General features: G+C 36.2%; 2 protein-coding genes across 2 annotated transcripts; both read right to left on the bottom strand.

The window, feature by feature from the left end:
• Nucleotides 1-207: 207 nt before the first annotated feature.
• On the bottom strand, nt 208-1,158 carry LOC127207313 (olfactory receptor 1165-like). The gene has a single exon (XM_051166695.1). The coding sequence runs from the start codon at nt 1,156-1,158 to the stop codon at nt 208-210; it is 951 nt and encodes a 316-aa protein (XP_051022652.1).
• A 9,793-nt stretch (nt 1,159-10,951) lies between these two features.
• LOC127207244 (olfactory receptor 5D13-like) lies at nt 10,952-16,366 on the bottom strand. The gene is given in 3 exon segments (XM_051166619.1): nt 10,952-11,440; nt 11,443-11,884; nt 16,338-16,366. Coding segments are annotated over 3 exon segments (960 nt in total).
• Between the last annotated feature and the right edge of the window lie 2,669 nt (nt 16,367-19,035).

Genomic DNA, 19,035 nt, shown 5'->3' with positions numbered 1-19,035 from the left:
CAGCTCAATGGGACTGAATCAGAGTGTAAAACATTTGTGTGAAACTATAAAAAAGCCAAGCTGAATGCTCCAACTCACAACTCAGTGTTGGATTAAAAACAACCACATAGGTACTGAAAACTATATGTCATTGATAGAACATATGAAAAAGAAGTTTATTTAGAATATGAATAAACACATATTAAATTAGAATGCAATCTAATGGTATCAAATAAACCGAGAGGGAAGTATTGAGCTGATGATCCTCTTGACTGTCTCTTTCACATCTCTGTTCCTTAGACTGTAGATAAGGGGGTTCAACATGGGGATCAAGACTGTATAGAGCACTGTTGCTACTTTGACCAGGAGCTGTGAGCTGTTTGCATTGGGCACACAGTAGAGAAGCAGAATGATCCCATGGAAGATGCTGATGGCAGTCAAGTGGGAAGTGCAAGTGGAGAAGGCTTTCCGGAGTCCTCCCTTAGAAGGCATCTTGATGATTGTTATCACTATGAAGACATAGGAAGCCATGGTGATGAGAAGGCTACTACCCTCACTTAATATGGAAATGACTAAGCATGCCATCTGGCTGAAGGTGGAGTCAGCGCAGGATGCAGATATGATGGCAGAGTACTCACAGCCAAAGTGATTGATGATGCCAGGTCTACAATAAGACAGCTCTAAGAGTGTGTATGTGATTATCACAGCACAGAGACCACCCCACATATAACTTCCAGCTACTAGGAGAGCACACAATTGATAAGACATAGCAACAGTGTAGAGTAGAGGGTTACAAACAGCCACAAACCTGTCATAGGCCATAACTGCTAACATGAACATCTCCGTAATCACACAAGCACAGCCAAAGAAAAACTGTGTCATGCAACCTTTTAAAGAGATAGTTCTATGATCCACAACCAAGATCTCCAATAATTTTGGTGTAAATACACTAGAATAACATATATCCAAAAATGAAAGATGGCTCAAAAAAAAGTACATAGGTGTATGAAGTTTAGGATTGACCCTTCTAACCACAATTATGCCTGCGTTGCCTACCAGAGTGACTGTGTAAACGGCCAGGACCATAAAGAAGAGTGGCAGCTGGAGGCGTGGGTAGTCTGAGAAACCCACCAGAATAAACGTGGTCACAGAGCTCTGATTCGTCATTGCATGTACCATGAGTTACCAGTTGAAAAAATGAAGAACAACAAAAGAAAGAAAGAAATGTAGTCAGTATTACTTGACAGGGTGGAATGGTAGGAGGCTACATGAAGCTTGACATAGCAACCAAAGCAGAGGCGGTGATCTTGTGTTCAGTAGTGCTCTGCATCAGTTTAGATATTTTCCCTCAAACTTCATATGACTCTGCGAGTTATATCTGCTCTTTCCTCCCACAATTTTCTCATCTGTAATACAAATAATTAACCATATGAAGTGCATATAATTTCCTCGTGATTATTTCTCATATTTTGGAATTTTCAGAATAGAAGATAATTGCAATCAGTGAGTTTAGTGCTGTTATGTTCTGAGAAGATTCAGGAAAGTTAAAATTCTGTGTGTGTGTGTGTGTGTGTGTGTGTGTGTGTGTGTGTGTGTGTGTGTGTGTGTGTGCGCACAAAATAATAAGAACTGGCCATAAAAATCCTTCAAACACATGATTATTTATAATGAATGTATGCAGTTCTGTTTGTTTCTGTTTAACTACTGATTCAAGCAATACCCTTGGGAGTGCTAAACAAGAATGGGACAATATACCTACACAGCCTTCTTTTTACTTTTCAAACACTTTTACGACAATATTACAAGCTGACTGGAACTGATTTTGTCAGCCTCTGTATTTATACCAGGATCAAAGAACACTGACCAAATGACTGTTAATTATTTTTACAGTTTTTACTTTCATTTTCATTAGTACTATTTGTTCTCAATTTTTTTTTACTTGAAGCTCCTCTGCTAACTTCTATAATTCTTTCATTTTGTCATTGAAAATAATCATTTACACTAATCATGAAAATTAATTTCATATTTAACTATGTAACATACGTAGGCCTTTAGTATTACTAGTAAATATAGTTTTATTGCTTTCACAGAATAGTTACAAACATATCAAATAGTGGCAGGGCCTCAATATAATATTATATTCATTCTCTGAGAATTCTCTACCCACATATATGTTAATAAAATCCTTCCTTCATTCTGTCTCCAATTCTTCACATATCTGCTGCATCATTTTACCCTCTCAAATTCAAGACTTTAAAAACTATTATAATATTATGTGTTCTGAGCTAAAGTAAATATTAAATCTGTATCCACTACATTAGGGGAAAAAAACTACCATAGCCAACAAAAACATGAATTAGAGAACCTGCTCTGAATTTGTTATTTGTCATATAATGTTAAGTAAGAATGTATGGTTGTTTGAACTTATTCATTCCGTTGGTCTACAAAGTCTCTTCATAAATTACTCGTGAGACAGCTCATTGTCTCACATTAAGAATTTTTAGATGAATTGGAGATTGTCGATTTATTGTTATATTGTAAATCCAGATTCTTTCTACTCTTAATTCTTAACCTGCATATTGTCTTGTATGCTATTTTATTGAATCTTGAAAGATCTTGCATTAATTTAGGACTCCCTATGTACATAGAATTCTTCACTAAAATTCCAGTTTCAAAAGTTATCCTAAATATTTGTGATCATCCTATCTTTCTACATACCAGTAAGATTTAGAAAATGTTATTTTATTGTTGTTGTTTTTGCTTCATTGGCTTCATCAACACTGAAATAGGATATTTTATCACATCTACTCTTTTTTTAATAACTTATTCACATTACATCCTCACTGTAATCCCCTTACTCTTATCTTCCTGTTCCCATCCTCTCTCTCACTTTTTATGTTAACGTAAAATAATATTTTGTCAACCAGGCATGCTGGTTCATACCTGTAATTCCAACACTTAAGGAGGCAGAGGGAGGTGGCTCTTTGTGAGTTTAACGCCAGCCTTCTCTATAGAGTGAGTTCCAGGACAGCCAGGGCTACAAGAAAGCCATGTCTTGTAAAAGCAGAAACCAAAAACAAAACAACAAGAGAACAACAACAACAAAACTCAAACCAAAAACCTCAAAAACAGAACAAAAACATTTTGTCACCTCACTGTAGAATTTTAAGATACACACACACACACACACACACACACACACACACACACACACATACACACACCCTCTATTTAGTTAAAAATATATATAGTAGGAGATGAGGATTGTCCTGCATATGCAATGAGCACAATACTCAGGACTTTTAAGCAAGAAAATAATGAGTAATGAATTGTAGGCTGGACTAAGTTACTTTGTAGCACTTTGCCTCAAAACAACTATAGGAAAATCTACATGAGTACAGTACCTGAAATATAATGTTAATAAAATAATTTTATTAAAATAATCAAAATATTCTTTGTAACTAGATTAAATACTTAAATTACAGCTGGTATTACTACATGGAATATATCAACTAAGCCACTGTTTATAACACAAAAAGTAGAAATAAAAAGATTTATACACTGTTCTTAATTTTATCACTAAGATTCACTTTTGAACTCTGATGACAACTGTTTTCTTATCCAGGACTTTGGCCTAAGTCACTTGTAGTTCCCCCAGGGCTTTCATTTGCCATCAGTTTGTGGCTATTGTGGCATAAATCAGGATGATTGAAAACTACACAGGAATGTGTGCAAATGCCCTTCCATCTCCATCCCTTACATTCCTAGCAGTTATTTTTTTAAAAAATCCTTGGTATTTTGTCAACTTATAATCAAACTGTTATTTAAATACAATACAAGAATTTATGAAATTTAAAATTTTTATTATAAAATTTATCAAACCAAATGTTCTAAATGGATTTTTTTAAAAACTCCCAGAAATCATAATTATGTTTTTCAAGATTTATTTTTTCTAATGCTGTACAATGACTTCATTTTTCCTCTTAAATTTTTATATTTTCTTTTAATTATGATTTTAATGTGGTTTCTTACAAAATGTTGTTTTTCCACTATTTTCCACTACTTGATTTTCCGTGAAATTGTAGTTTCTTAATTTCTAAAATTCATTGTATGTTTTACTTTGCTAAGTGTACATTCACATGTATGTTGATCCTGCTATGCCTGAATTAATCAAATTTCATGTTGTCACAACACTAATAGTTCACATTTAATTTTATAGCCTTTATATTAGTAATAGCAATAAATAAATGACTCAAACAAAAAAGAGTCTTGCTAGTAAGAAAGGACATAGAACTCAGCATCTTAGTATGTATTATGCAATCAAACGAGTCAACATCAGTCTTTCAGCTCACATATCTATCATCCCTTGAATTCTAAGTATTTTCATATACCTTGTTGAAGATTCAAAATGTGGAAGCAATTCATCAAAAGCAAGATTTTCTTGATTCCATTCAAGGTTATGAACATTTTTCAAAATGAAAATATTTTAAGTTCTTCAAATAAAAGCATGAACTAATTCTTGTAAAGTGAAATTAAGTAAAGGAAGTAGCCATCAAACTATTTTGAAAGAAACATACAAACGTATTGAAGAAGACACTGGTTTTTAATCAGTACTAAAGTGGCATTATTTATTATGAACCAACTCTTTGACCTTGGGGACACACACCCTAGAGAATTTGCATCAGGATTGACTTGGACTACGAATATTTAATCAGAAGAAACTTCATCTTTTGTTCTTAGAATACATACCTTTCCTGGTAATTACTGTGTTCCACTTTAGGTCTCACACACAGAGGTTATCTCAGCAAGGTTCATACTTCAGAAAAGTATTAAATTAATGATTGTATGACACATCTAAATCAATACACCACGACTTGTTATACTAGCTAAGGTTTCTATACTGAGGGGATTGTCCCATATTATGTATGTATGGGAACATACTAACTGAAGAAATTAATGGTTTATAGTAAAAGATGTGAAGGTGGGAATGGGTATGTACGTTTTAGGGTGCAATGAGAGGTAAATTTGATCTTTTTTCATGGTTTACACTTATGAATGAGTGGAGAGTGTGATACGACTTTCTCACATACTCTGGTGCCTCACATTTGACCATGTCCCCTGGAGTGGGAGACCTGGTGGCACTCAGAGGAAGGACAGCAAGTAGCCAAGAAGAGACTTGATACCCTATGAGAATATATAGGGGGACGTAATCCCCCTCAGGAACAGTCATAGGGGAGGGGAATAATGGGAAAATGGGGGGGGGAGGAATGGGAGGATACAAGGGATGGGCTAAACATTGAGATGTAACAAGAATAAATTAATAAAAAAAAAAAAGAAATTCTCAATTATAAAGAAAACGTTGAGAGATTATAGCATTTGAGTGCATGTGACCTTTGGCAGGTATACTTGCCCGATAAATTCAACAAAGGCAATTAAAATGTATTTTTCAGAAAGATGTCAAATGCTGTTAATCATAGAAAAATGGGAAAATAAATTTGTGCTTAAAATTCATGGTTTACTACTACAAGTATAAAAGAAGAAAAGAGATAATAATGTGGACATATTAGAACATATTTTTGAAAAGATATTTTATAACCCAAGAGGCTACAGTGTTACTCTAGAAGCATATGCAATTCTAATTATAATTTTTTTTAAGTAAATGTTGAAAGGATTTTTGTAGGAAGATAAGAATGCCAAATTATGTCAAATAAATGGTCAGAAGTGGGATTTTAAAATAAACAAGAGAAGATAACAGGTTGATAATGTGATCAAAACATATTATATATGTGCGTGAAAGTACATAAACCCAATTCTATGTAAAATTCATGCTAATAAAACACTAAATTCAAGTATGTTCATTACAAAACTTGAGGTTAAAATATATAGCTAACATTTACATAGTACAATGCCCAGCAGCTGATAGAAACAGACACAAAACACACAGCCAAATATTGGACAGAGCTAAGAGAGTCCCATGTAAGAATTGGGGGAAAGATTGAGGGACCCAGAGGGGTCATGGACTCCACAAGAAGATGTATAAAGTCAACTAACATGGAGGTCATGGGGGATCTGGGAGACTGATCCACCAACAAAAGAGGATGCACGGACTTGGCCTAGGTCCCCCGCACATATGTAGCAGATTCACAGCTTGGTCTTCATGTGGGTCTTCCAACAATTGCAGCAGGGATCCATTTCTGACTCTGAGACTTGCCTTTGGATCCTGTTCCCCTAACTGGACACTTTGTCTAGACTCAGTGGGAGAGGATGCACCTAGTCCTGCAATGACTTAATGCTCCAGGGGGGGTTGGTAGCCATGAGGCACCTCCCCTTTCTCTGAGGAAGAGAGGGGAGAGTGAGGGGAGGGGCATGTGAGGGGGCTTGCCATCAGGATATAAAGTGAATGAATAAATAAAACTTAAAATAAAAAGTACAACACATCCTTAATTATTCCTATATTATACCTGAATTTTAAGAATCTTATCTTATATTCCCAAACATACATTAATTAATATATTTTGTTGAAACAGTACAAGAACAATTTTATTTTTGTCTTTGGAAATTTTCATGTCTATCTACATAATGATATTTGGGCATTTTCAACCATTCAGTTTACTCTCATCACCTGCCCATCTCTATTCTAATTTGCGTTTCTATAGTGTTATAAAACACCACCAACAAACAACTTGGTTAAGGAAAGGGTTAGTCAAGCTTACACTTCTACTTCATAGCCCATCACTAAAGGACATCAAGACATGAGCTCAAGCAGTAACCTGGAGGCAAAGAGTCAAGCGGAGCCCAAAGAGAAATACTGCTTACTTAATCGTCAGCCTGGCCTAACCCACTGTGCACTGGGCCCTGCAACATTAAACAGGAGATGCTGCTTGGCCAGTCTAATGGAACCAATTCTTCTAGGGAGGTTTCCTCTCCAAAGGTGACTAATGGACTCTTCCGTGTGTCTAGTTGACAACATCTAACCAGCACCGCTACTGAAAACCTTCTCAGTAAACCAACTCCTACTTTAAATTTTCACTTGCTGAGCTTAAACACCTCAGCTTGCATGGGTATGGGTAAACAAGAAGAGACTTGATCCCCTAGGAGCACACACAGGGGGAGGAGGCCCCCCAGGAACAGTCATAGGGGAGGGGAGTAAGGGGAAAAGGGGAGGGAGGGAGGAATGGGAGGACACAAGGGATGGGATAACCATTGAGATGTAACAAGAATAAATTAATAAAAATTTAAAAAAAAAAAAACAAGATTTTAGTGGATCATGGGCATGCTAGTGGGTTACACTGCTGAAGAAAATGACATACTTTCATTGGCTTCCAAAAACTGTCCATAATCTACCTCCCCTCATAAATAATGGAAGAGTTAAGGTTCAGATCTTGTGCTGGTCTTCCACAAATAACCAGAGATGCAGTGTGTTCATAAGTACAGATCACGGTTATGTCCAGAAGGTTTCACAGCATTCCCTCAAAGTCTCTCACTCTTGTGTTCTTTCCAACTCTTCTTCCACAATGTGCCTTGAGCTTCAGGAGGGAAGGTGTTATGTTTAGTGGTTAAACACTCCACAGTCACAAGCATCCTCTCCATTTAAATAGAGTCAGGTTCTGCAATGACTACTGCACACTACACACTCTTCACTGTTCATCGCAGAGAGGAGGACTAATCTATGGGCACGAAGACAGGTGTTCAGTGAGAATATGACATAATGTGTCTGTAGTCAAAACAACAGGGCTGAAATCTGTGGTTTATAGCCTGGCCAACCACAGGCTTCAGACATGGTTTACAGTACTCAGCATGAGTTCCCTTCTGTAAAGCAGGATTTAAATACAAATGGGACATGCTTGCTTAGCCCCATAAGAGCCATGTTTCTGCCATACTGGCATGCATATCTCATGATTCACATCATTGTAGTACCTCATACGGTTCACAGGTATGGAGGAGCCCTGATGACCACTGTCCTTGTGAGCTTAGATAGAGCCTTCCAGCATTCTGAACTCTAACCAGCAATGTAGAAAGCGCCAATCAAAGAATGTTTACTTTCTCACTGTCCTATAATCTACAGCTGTGGTATCTTTAGCAATAGCATCCTAAGATGGATTTCTGGTGGGAACCAATAGGCTGTGCTATTGAGGTGGTCCTTCATGACGACCAATTCAGAGAGAGGAGTTCCACGTGACCCTGAGATTTGCATTTAGTAACGATTGTCTTCTGACAGTCTTGTTATTTAGGCATGTGGATATGATTTTATACATCTTTTTTTAGTAAATCAAAGATTTTTGTTAATGTTCTAATAAACATATTGAATAGAATGTTTCTGTAGAAAATTTCCTGCATTCTTAGTTTGGTAAACCCTAGCCCCACACTTTGCTTCCCCAAACCATTCCATCTTTCTAGTCTGATATTGCTTCTTGCTACTTTCATATCATATATGTTATGCTATCCCCACCACCATTAGGCCTCTTTCATCTCTCCTTTTCTAGTTACTTATTTTTCACGTCTTAGCCTTGAAAGGCATGCCGATTTTTTAACCCAGTCTGGACATTGGAAGAAAGAAGAGCTCTGCCTACACTGGAGGACACACAGCAGTTATTTATCTGGCTTGAGTGATTTCTTTTAATATGCGTTTCTCATTTTCACCAGCTTTTTTCTATTAGTTTCACAAAATTAGTTTTATTTACAGATGAGTGAAATTCTGTTGTACATATTTAACACAGTTTTCTTATCTTTAAATGGACTGTCAGACATCTAGAGATGCTCCATACTCTGCCTCGTTGAGCTAGAGAAGCAATGAGAACAGATGAGTTAAGCTTTCTGTAGGGGGATATAGAGTATTCAGACCACACTCACAAGTGGCATATTTGGCTCATAAAAAAAGTTATATTTCTAATATTACCTCAAAATCCCACACTGAAATCTGCAAAACTGCATATATGTCCTTCATACTGAATAAATGTTCCTTTTCCCTAGTTGTCATATAAGCATTGATTGTCATTCAGTTTTCGAATTAATGATTTGTGCCGGAGTGAGAGGGAATCTAAGAGATTTTCAACTTTTTTTTTTTGATGTCTAAGAGTGTTGAATATGTTTTTTTTAAGTACTTATCAGTATCTCCTATGGCATTTTGATAACTCTCTATCGAGAAGTTTGTTTCACTTCATTTTATATTCTAAATTTTAATCCTCTGACACAGATATTTTAGTCAAAGACTAATGTTAGGACTTTAAGTCTGGGGCCATTCCTCATCAAAGTACAATGGGCTGTGAGGAACCTAGCTATTTAAATTCATATTTGTGGAATGGTCTCTAATCCATTTACTATTTTCTTTTGTTTGTTAAAATGGACCTTAATATGTGGGTATATGAATGATATTTAATAGATTGAAATAAGATAAATTACTGAAAAGTCTATGTAGAATAAGTTGGTAAATGTAATATCAATAGCAAAAGCAGAAAATCCAGTGGAAAGGTTTAACATCCAATAAGAACCATCCAAAAGTTGAAAGCATTCAAATATATGTCAATCACTTAAAATTTTTGGTAAAACTTTTGAACATAGACAATTCTATGTTATGTATTGCAAAATAGTGATGTTATCAATGAAGGATAAACTTTTAAGAAGAAAATGTTTTATTAACATTATACGGGTAGTATTTTCTTCTAAATAAACATTTTGAATGTAATTTTACATATGGCTTTCCTGATTGCCCTCTAAGCATTCTTACGTAATGCAAAAGGAAAGTGGCCAAGGTTAATTATTTACTTATTCTAGTCACAGTTGATGACTAAAAACACCGCAAGTTGTGGGTAATATTCTTATTTTATCCAAGCTGAATGATTTACTTTGAGTGCCAAAAATGACAACTTATAAAAATCTAACAGGAAATTGAAGTATGCTTTTAGAATCAATCTTATTAATGTGATTCTGCATCCAACAAAGTCCTATAGGCAAAAGGCTCAATGAAGACCCAAAAACTGGAACATATTCATTAACAAGTGTACCATAATAAAGTGCAAATAGCTCAAAGGACAACATTGGAAATACCTCAGCAATCTTAGTACTTATGGATGCTTATGTTAATAAAATACTTAACGTGCTATATCATTAGTGACTGTTCATTTTCATCAGCTACTAAGAGATGCGTGTGTGTGTGTGTGTGTGTGTGTGTGTGTATTATATCAGCACACTGAGTATTAATTTCTACTGGTACAGAAGTGGTCTATATTTTCCAAAACATTTATTATAAACTATCCAAATAAAAATTCCAATAGGAAAGTATAGAGGTAAAGCTCCATTGAAATATTGGCATATACCTTATATGTATATTGATGAAAAAACCATGACTGCTAACAACTATTCAGACAAGCATAAACTGTACTGTGAAATATAATTTGCCCGTTCTAGATTCCACCCTCTGTAAAATGGAAAGAAGCTGGATATAGTGGTGAATCCTTTTAATTCCAACAGCTGCAAAGCTATCTGGGTATAATGATGTGCTATCCCAACTGGAAAAAGCGAAACAATGCTGGAAATTAGACTCTTTTGTATGTTCCTATTAAAATATATCCAATGAAAAAGTAGTCAATATACAGTTAAATATAAAAACTTGTCCATAGTCAGAAATTCTTAATTACTGGCTCTTAGGATAAAACATCAAATGACTTTCCTTTATGAACTTCTACAAATTATATAAAATCCCTCCTAAATTTTGAAATATAAATTATACTAAAAATATTCCTCAGCATAATACTTAAGCATTTTCATGAAAGTTACTACATGAAGTAATTAATTCAAAAAAATAGTAGTATGAGCCTATAATAATATTTACAATTTACTAGCATGAAATACATATTGGAGTGAGCTGTTATTGAAACATTTTATAAAAAGAAAATAAGAAATGGGTCTGTTTATCTTTCAGAAACATAGCCACTACCCTGAAATATATACATAACTGCTCAGGAGCTGCATTTTACTATGAGAGATGAGAGCTTAGCAGCTTCCTAACTGCATCTTTCACATCCTTGTTCCTGAGGCTGTACATCATGGGGTTCAGCATGGGTGTGATGATTGCATAGAAGACCGAGGCCACCTTGACCAGAAGCCAGGAACTTTTGGTGGTGGGAACACCATAGAGACCGATGATAATGCTATGGAAAATGGTGATGGTAGTGAGATGGGAGGCACAGGTGGAGAAGACTTTGTAGCGTCCCCCAGTGGCAGGCATTTTCATGACAGTGAAGACAATGAAAACATAAGAGGTGAGAATGATCATCAGACTGCTTAGTTCATTGAAAGTAGCAAAGATGAAGATGACCTTCTGACTAATGTAGGGGTCAGAGCAGGATACAGCAACAATGGCATCATGCTCACACACAAAGTTGTTTATGAACTTGGTCCCACAGAAGAATAAGGTCAACATAAAGTGGATGAATACAAAGGAACAGATTCCACCCCATGAGTATATGATGCAGCTACAAGAGACCAACAGAGCTTCTGAGACATTGCTACAGTGTAGAGGAGAGGGCTGCATACTGCCACAAACCTGTCATAGGCCACCACTGCCAACATGAAGGTTTCTGTCACCACAAATATGCATGCAAAAAAGAACTGCATCATGCAGCCTGTGAAGGAGATCCTTCTGTCTTCCACGATCAGGTTTTCTAAGAGCTTTGGTGTCACAACAGTGGAGTAACAGAAATCCACAAAGGAGAGGTGACTAAGAAAAAAGTACATGGGGGTGTGGAGCTTGGGGTTGAGCCTGATGATGACAATCATGCCCAGGTTCCCAAGCACGGTGACTGTGTATATGGTGAGGAACAGGAAGAAGAGGGGCATCTGGAGGTGTGGGTATTCTGAGAAGCCCACGAGGACGAAGGTCACTGCAGAAGTCTGGTTTTCATGGTTACTATGGAAAATAGAGGAAATGACAATCTGTCAAGTTCAGAAACATTATTTATAATAGAGAATAATAAAAATATTGACAGTTTGACCACTTTTATGAAATATGGCTTGTTAATAGATTTTTATTATTTCAAAGTTTAAGTATACAGTATATATTCAATGAAACAAATCTTCAACTTACAGTATTGGAAAGATAATAGTGTCAAAACCCTCCAAATTTACCCAGCTATATTTCAATTTTAAAAAGTTGTCTCTATTATCATAGCAGGATTTCACAAAACGACTCCTTTAGTCTATCACTTGCATGCATCTGAAAATAAGAAAATTGTTTATTTGTTGTAAATAGACATTGCTGTTTTTTTGAAAATTATTCCAGTTATTGTTGAACTTTAATAAATTATGACAGTGTTCCTCTTGAGGTTAAGTACATGTGCTACTAAAAGCGGTAGGATCTTCAGTGGGTGTCCAGCCTGGGTTACATGAGACTATGTCTCAGATGCAAAAAACATAGAAATGTAAATTATTGCCTTTTTTTATAATATGCTAAAATTATATTTGGCTTTTTTCCCTATTTATTTACACTTTCAATGTCTTATGCACTTCATGTAGCATAATGTCTAATTTTGGAATTATTATATAGCAATTTTTAGTACATTTTTATTCATTATGTATGGCTTGAATATTAACGTTTTCTTCCTAGATTAATGTTATATTACTCATTACAGTGTGATCAGAGAAAATATATGCTATGTGTGCTGCGGGGAAATGGTTAAAGAGTGATAGGGACTGGACAGTTTTGTATTTCAGCACAATGTGTTCAGGGTGCGAATAACACAGATATAAAATCAGCCTGGACCAAAAAAAAAAGCACTTTAGAAGTTTTAAAGTTTTAAACAGTGTTTGAAGTATGGGCTAAGGAAACTGTCCAAGTGGGTACCTCCTAAAAATGATGCCTAAAGTTCCTAAATGCTATTATTCAATTATTCAATAGTAAAAATATTTTCTAACATCAAACTTTAAAAGAAAAGCGGGGCTTAAGAGATACCTCAGTAGTCAAGAAGCTTACTGCTCGTTCATGAGAACCAAGTTCAGTTCTCAGTGTACAGGCCTGGAAGCTCAAATCTCCCCAGAATTTAGCACTGAGGAAGAGGTCGGCCTTTCCTGCCATTTGTAATAACCTGCATACACCTGATATACACATTAATAAAGACACAGACATACATGTCATGAAATAAAGATAAACAGTAAATCTTAAAATATATCAGCAAGTGGATTTGATATGGACCTAAAGTAAATAAAACGTCGTATGATATATAGGAGATAACAGATGTGGCAAGCATCTTGTGAGAACCAGGCACCCTGACAATCATCTATAGGTCTCCACATTTACTTATAAAGATTAATTTTTCTCTTCCTGACCTGCTTGGGTCCTGCCCCTGATGAGGTAAGTGCTTGAAGAAGGCTGGTTGCACGTGTGACGTGGGAAGAATCAGACATAGGATGCAACGCAGTTTCTTTTTATAGAGATGGACAGAGAGAAGGATGGTTTAACTGGCTCTGACAACCTATGTGTCTTGCAGGCTTTATTTATACACAAAATCATTTCCTTAGAAACTTTGATTAATGATTATGTAACTTTAAGTCTTTCTTGGTTGCATGAGTATATAGAAACAAAGAAGCAAGGCAGGCAAACTGCAAACTGTGTAAGAATTAAAAGCTAACATTATGATAAATCATTCTCTTTCAACTCAGAGTTCTCTCCCTAAAATTGGAGAGGTAAAGCCTTGTGGTTACAGGAATGCTAGACAGGATGACTCTGTTTGAGTTTGATCGAGTTTCAGCTGGGCACAGAATTAAGAGAATTAGAAGTCATTTTCTATTACCTGTTGCATCAAACTTATCTTTCTCAGAAGTTCAATCTCTCTGACCCTGGTTTAATTCTTCCTCTCCTTTCTCTATTTCTTTTATATTTGCCATAAAACCATCAATTATTTTCTTTGATTCTTAAAATATTGTGTAACTCCTTATTTAAGCAAAAGGGGTCTGTTCCTACAACATCAGAAAAATCTTGGTCTGGCAAGTCTCCTCAGGAAAATGGGCAATTCACCAGCTTCCTCAATGTCCCTATCCTGAACTCTTGTTTCAATACAATTTCCATCTTCATTGTCATCCTAAAAGGGACAGGAGAACATTGGGGTTCCTAAAACCATTTACTTTGTCTTCAGGAAGATACCAAGGTCTGTCAACATCTGCCTGATAAAAATCTTTTCCTGTTCACACAGATCTTTTATTTCTAAAGCTGAACTTCAAAGCCTAATGATTCAATTGCAATTTTCAGCTTCTAAATCTTCCTGAAGTTTTTCTTCTTAAATAATTTTTCTTAAATCCTTCCCCATGGCTACTAATATCATTCATTTAATAATCTGAAAAGAAATCTAAATGCATTCAATGGAAGACTCAATTTTCTGCAAAGCTGTTTTTTCCAAGGGATTTTCCATTAGTTTCATTATTTTTTTTATTAACACCAGCTTCTGCTACAACTTTCAAATTCTAGCATTTGCAGATAGGGCCTTTAGCAGTAAGAACTATTTACCAGGGGTAATGAGGGATCAACCCAAGACATCCGGGCACTGGAACTTTGTCAAGCAATACCTTTGGGACACTTGGTTGTTGGGGCACTGGAAGTTTGACAAGCAGTGCCCCCAAAACTCTTGACCATGCCAATGAAGAATGGTATAGATACCTCAGGTTATTACTAGAAACTAAATAAATGAACATGACTTCCTCTTCTACATATTTGCATCAGCCTTTCAGACAACACAATAGCCTCAGACGCAAAGGAAAAAACAGCAAAAACACACAAGCAATCCTGAATAATCCTCTGCAATAGCCATCAATTTCAACACCAGTGTTATATTCTTGCCTTATTTTACAGCCATATCACTGCTACTTAAAAATATTCTGTCAAATGTTTCTTTCATCAAACATAGATATTTAATGCAGCGAACTACAGTGAATTAAGAGTCTCATGGCTGGCAGGGCAGTGGTGGCACAGGTCTTTAATCCCAGCACTTGGGAGGCAGAGGCAGGGGATCTCCATGAGTTTGAGGCCAGCCTGGACTACAGAATGAGTTCCTGGGCAGCCAGAGCGGATACACAGAGAAACACTGTCTCAAATAAAAAACAAAACAAAACAAAACAAGTCTCATGGCTACTCAAGATATTAAGAGTAGTGTTCTGTTGAGTACTGATCCCTGACCATGTTATTGATAGCACACCCTTGAAGGATCAGTATAAACACTATCAAGGAAGGAACAGAAAGATAATAAGATCCCCAAAACAGGTAGAAGGGGAATGAAATGTTATCTTCAGGACATGGAACAGCTTGGCAAGCACAGCTACAGATGGTGTGCTGGTTCTGCACAATCTGAAGCTGTCAATACTCATGAATCACAAAAGGGTTCATAGAGCTCAACTCTGCAGAATTATAAGCAGTTATTGGATACTGGTATAAAGGTAATTATTTGCTTCAGTTTGATACCAAGCAATGAGCCCAACAGGCTACAGCGCATAGTTCCAAACCCATTATTATACAGAATACATATAAACTATGATATATTATTACATATCTTCTTAAAATCAGAAGGGGAGGAAAACAAAACAAAGGAAAACCAAAAAAATTCCAAGAATGTGGACTGAAATGTTTGCAACAGTCCTGATGTCAGAGATAAGTCTATAATCAGAAAGGATGAGTTGTGCAAGTAAACAGCATGTACCACACCTGCATAGGATAAGGTCATAGAACAACCTTAGCCAGTAAAACTAGGTTATCTGACATTTTGAGAGTAATGTATATAATCATGCAAGTGTGGTACATGACTTTAAGATACTGAGTTTTCTCTTCTGTTATCAATATTCTCATGTGTTATTGCATCACTCTCTGCATGTGTATCACCAGCGTATTCTTCTATTCAAGGAAAATTAAGTATTATTGATATTTTCTTTATTTTAGGTTTTCTTAAACCACGTGCCCTTGTGCCCAGGCTGGCAGTTTAATGACTATGTAGCCACAAATTCCTGCAACTTACAACACAGATAAAGGTGGCTTTGCAATCCTGATCTTCCAGCCTCTACTTACCATGTCCTGAGAGTATTGACCTACACCACACTACAGCACCCTTGAAATCTTAGTTTTACAAAGAAAGTTGTTAGTCTCACCTGTTGAGAGTTATATTTTATTAAATTTTTTTCCTAATGTATTTTTGTCCTTGATTGATGACCAGAAAATATCAACTAGAGAGCCATACAGGAATCATCCAAGAGTACTAAGAATTAGGCCACAGGAAAGAAAGCAGTATTAAAGCTGTTGTGATCCGAAAATTTGGCTTTCCATTGTAATGAGCAGTAAGGTCCTCATTTCTTCCTTTAAATGAAATAACAGGACTGAATTGACTCACCTAAATACAGAGGTCTCTGAGTGATGCATTTACTTAAGAATCCTTGGCGAGCATTAATGAGCTGTTGAAATCATCTTGCTTACTAGTTAATAATTAGAAATAGCCATGGAAGATTTTCATTAGCAGCATATTTCAGTAAGTGTTGTAAAAGAAATCTGGCCACTCTCTTAGGCAAAATCATAAATACCAGGCCAAATATCATACTTAAAAATTAAAGGCTCTTTCTAAATTTGTCAAAAAAATACATGTCATCAAGACCTTGGAGACCAGGACACTAGGGATTTTGAATGAAAAATTGCCCATCAATCTACAAGTTGAACAATTAGATGTAACACTGTCCCATGTGATCATATCTCACAGCTCTAAACCCTGGGGCATTAATACTAACAACTGTATTCTGTAATCATAATGAATATGCATTGACTTTATGGATATAAAATGCAAAAAACAAAGAAAAAAAGATGAATAATAATAGTCCAGTAAATAATATATGAGTATTACATATAATCTAATGTATAATCTAATATAATGAGTATTATTTATAATCTATGTAATATATGCATGTAATATGTGTGTGTAATCAATAATGTATATATAATACTCTTCTCTGTACATAGAACAGATATCCTGTGTTCTTTTCTTACTTCTTCTGAGATTATCTTACGGAACTTTCTAACAGAAACAAATATCAAATTTTAATGACATGATCCTATTCTTTTTTTAATTATATTTGTTTGTTTACATTATGTTTATGAGTATTTTGTCTGCATGTTTGCTTGTGTACCATATATATGCTTGTAGCCAAGGAGGTCAAATGACAGCTAGATATGCTTTGAAACAAGAATTACAGGTGACTGCGAACCATCATATGGGCACAAGATCCACAGTAAGCACAGGCATTTCTTAACCAATGAGCCACCTCTCCAGCCTTGCCCCCATACTTTTATGTACTTATGTGTGTGTGTATGAGGGGGAAGGTATGTGCATGTACACCTCCTGAGCCAGAGTGGATTAGGTGTAGTGTTCAGTTTTCAGAAATATGAAACAAAACATTGACTCTAATAATTAAAGAGATATAAAATTGTGTCACACAAAAAAGGTGTCTTCAGGACATCAGGGACAAAAACTAAGGACTATCACTGAAAAGTACCAGAGAAGCTAGTGTTTGAGCAATTAGGGACATTATCCCATGTGATTTATTGACTGTGTGTTATATTTATAAAGCCCTTGAGTATTTTTATAATTAAATTCACTAATTCATAATCATAGTATATACATATTTTCTCTCAAGGATGTAAAATGGAGGAATACAAAGGGAGGAGTTATATAGTGACAGGCCAGAGAGAGGCTATTAAAGCCTTAACAAATATATATTATACTTCTAATTGTTAATTATCCCATAAGCCAAATTCCATTGTCATATTTCTTTGTTCTGTATAATTATGTGAAAAAAATACATTTTCTATTTATGTGATTATTTATCTTAATATATAATACTGCATTACACCTCTGTTCCTAGTTGTGGAGCTTGGGGGAGCCTCTAGACATGAAGACAACAAAAAGTCACCTAAACAGCTAACTATCTCTGGTCCTCATTGTGGGAGCTTGCAGAAACCCTGGACAAACTTATAGACTATCAACAACCTCCAGTCCTGTTTGTGAGAGCTTGATAAGTCTTGGCCTTACAGATAGCACAAGTAATCAGATTATTAAATACTTCCAAACTCAGCTTTCTATGTGGAAACAAACCTATACATCTCTTCCACTGAAAAGGCAACCTTGCATGCTTAACATTCCTGGTTTTCTTAGTGCTTATCTGTGAGGGCAGCACATTGGTGTTTTCAACACAACATGGCTGGGTATTCTGGGTCTGGCATGGCCTCTCATTCTGGGTATGTGCCAGGTCTGAATCCAGGTGCAGTAGGACATATTGAACTACTGTATCTGTGTGGTATAGTGAGCCTCCACATCCCTAAGGCTGTTGTCTAAACTGTCAGAAAAGTTTCGATTTTTTCATGGAAACCAGATCAGTCTCCAAGACCTAGAATGTGTATTTAAATTTTAGGAGTATAATCTCAGCCTCTCTGATCTTGACTGAATCATTCAGCTGGAACCAGTGTATGAAACAGTTCCTCTCATTTCAACTGAGGCAGCTCCTCATACTAACCCTGGGTGTTTACCATGATACAATCCTGAGATTTGGTAGTATCTACTTGCATGGTCAAGCCACAGAGCATCTGTGCTTCAGACTTTAGACTTCCTCCTCATGGCTCTTCTTTCTACATGAAGGTTTCAATTTTCATCTCTAGCTACAGCTACAGCCTTGTGATACTGCTGACATCACTGACGTTTAGGCTTCCATGGATGTCACTCAGCACAATCTGGCACATTGACAGTTTGCCTCATTCTGGACTGTAAAATCGGAAACAGAAAGATGAGCATTGTTCATCTGCAGGATAGTCTATGCATTGTACACAGAATTTACAAAGATCTAGGACCTCAGGTCTTCCATGGTCATGAAAAAGTGGCCTCAGTCTCTGATTCCTTGGACTCCTTCTTCAGATGTTTCTAGATTCTCTTATCCAGATCCTGTTGTCAGTCCCTAGGCTTCTCACTGCATTAAGGCATCAGACCAGTCAGTCTTTCAGGTCTTTCCAGGTCTCCTTCTTGGTCTGTATGCTGCCCAGTCTTGCCAAGA

This window comes from Acomys russatus, chromosome 24 (assembly GCF_903995435.1).
Source record: "Acomys russatus chromosome 24, mAcoRus1.1, whole genome shotgun sequence".
In the NCBI taxonomy this organism is placed as follows: domain Eukaryota; kingdom Metazoa; phylum Chordata; class Mammalia; order Rodentia; family Muridae; genus Acomys; species Acomys russatus.
The sequence above is the reverse complement of the archived record's forward strand: the minus strand, read 5'-3'. Positions and strand labels throughout refer to the sequence as shown.

Bases quoted from the DNA above. Each gene is read 5' to 3' on its own strand.
- LOC127207313 (XM_051166695.1), bottom strand. From the start codon at position 1,158: ATGGTACATGCAATGACGAATCAGAGCTCTGTGACCACGTTTATTCTG.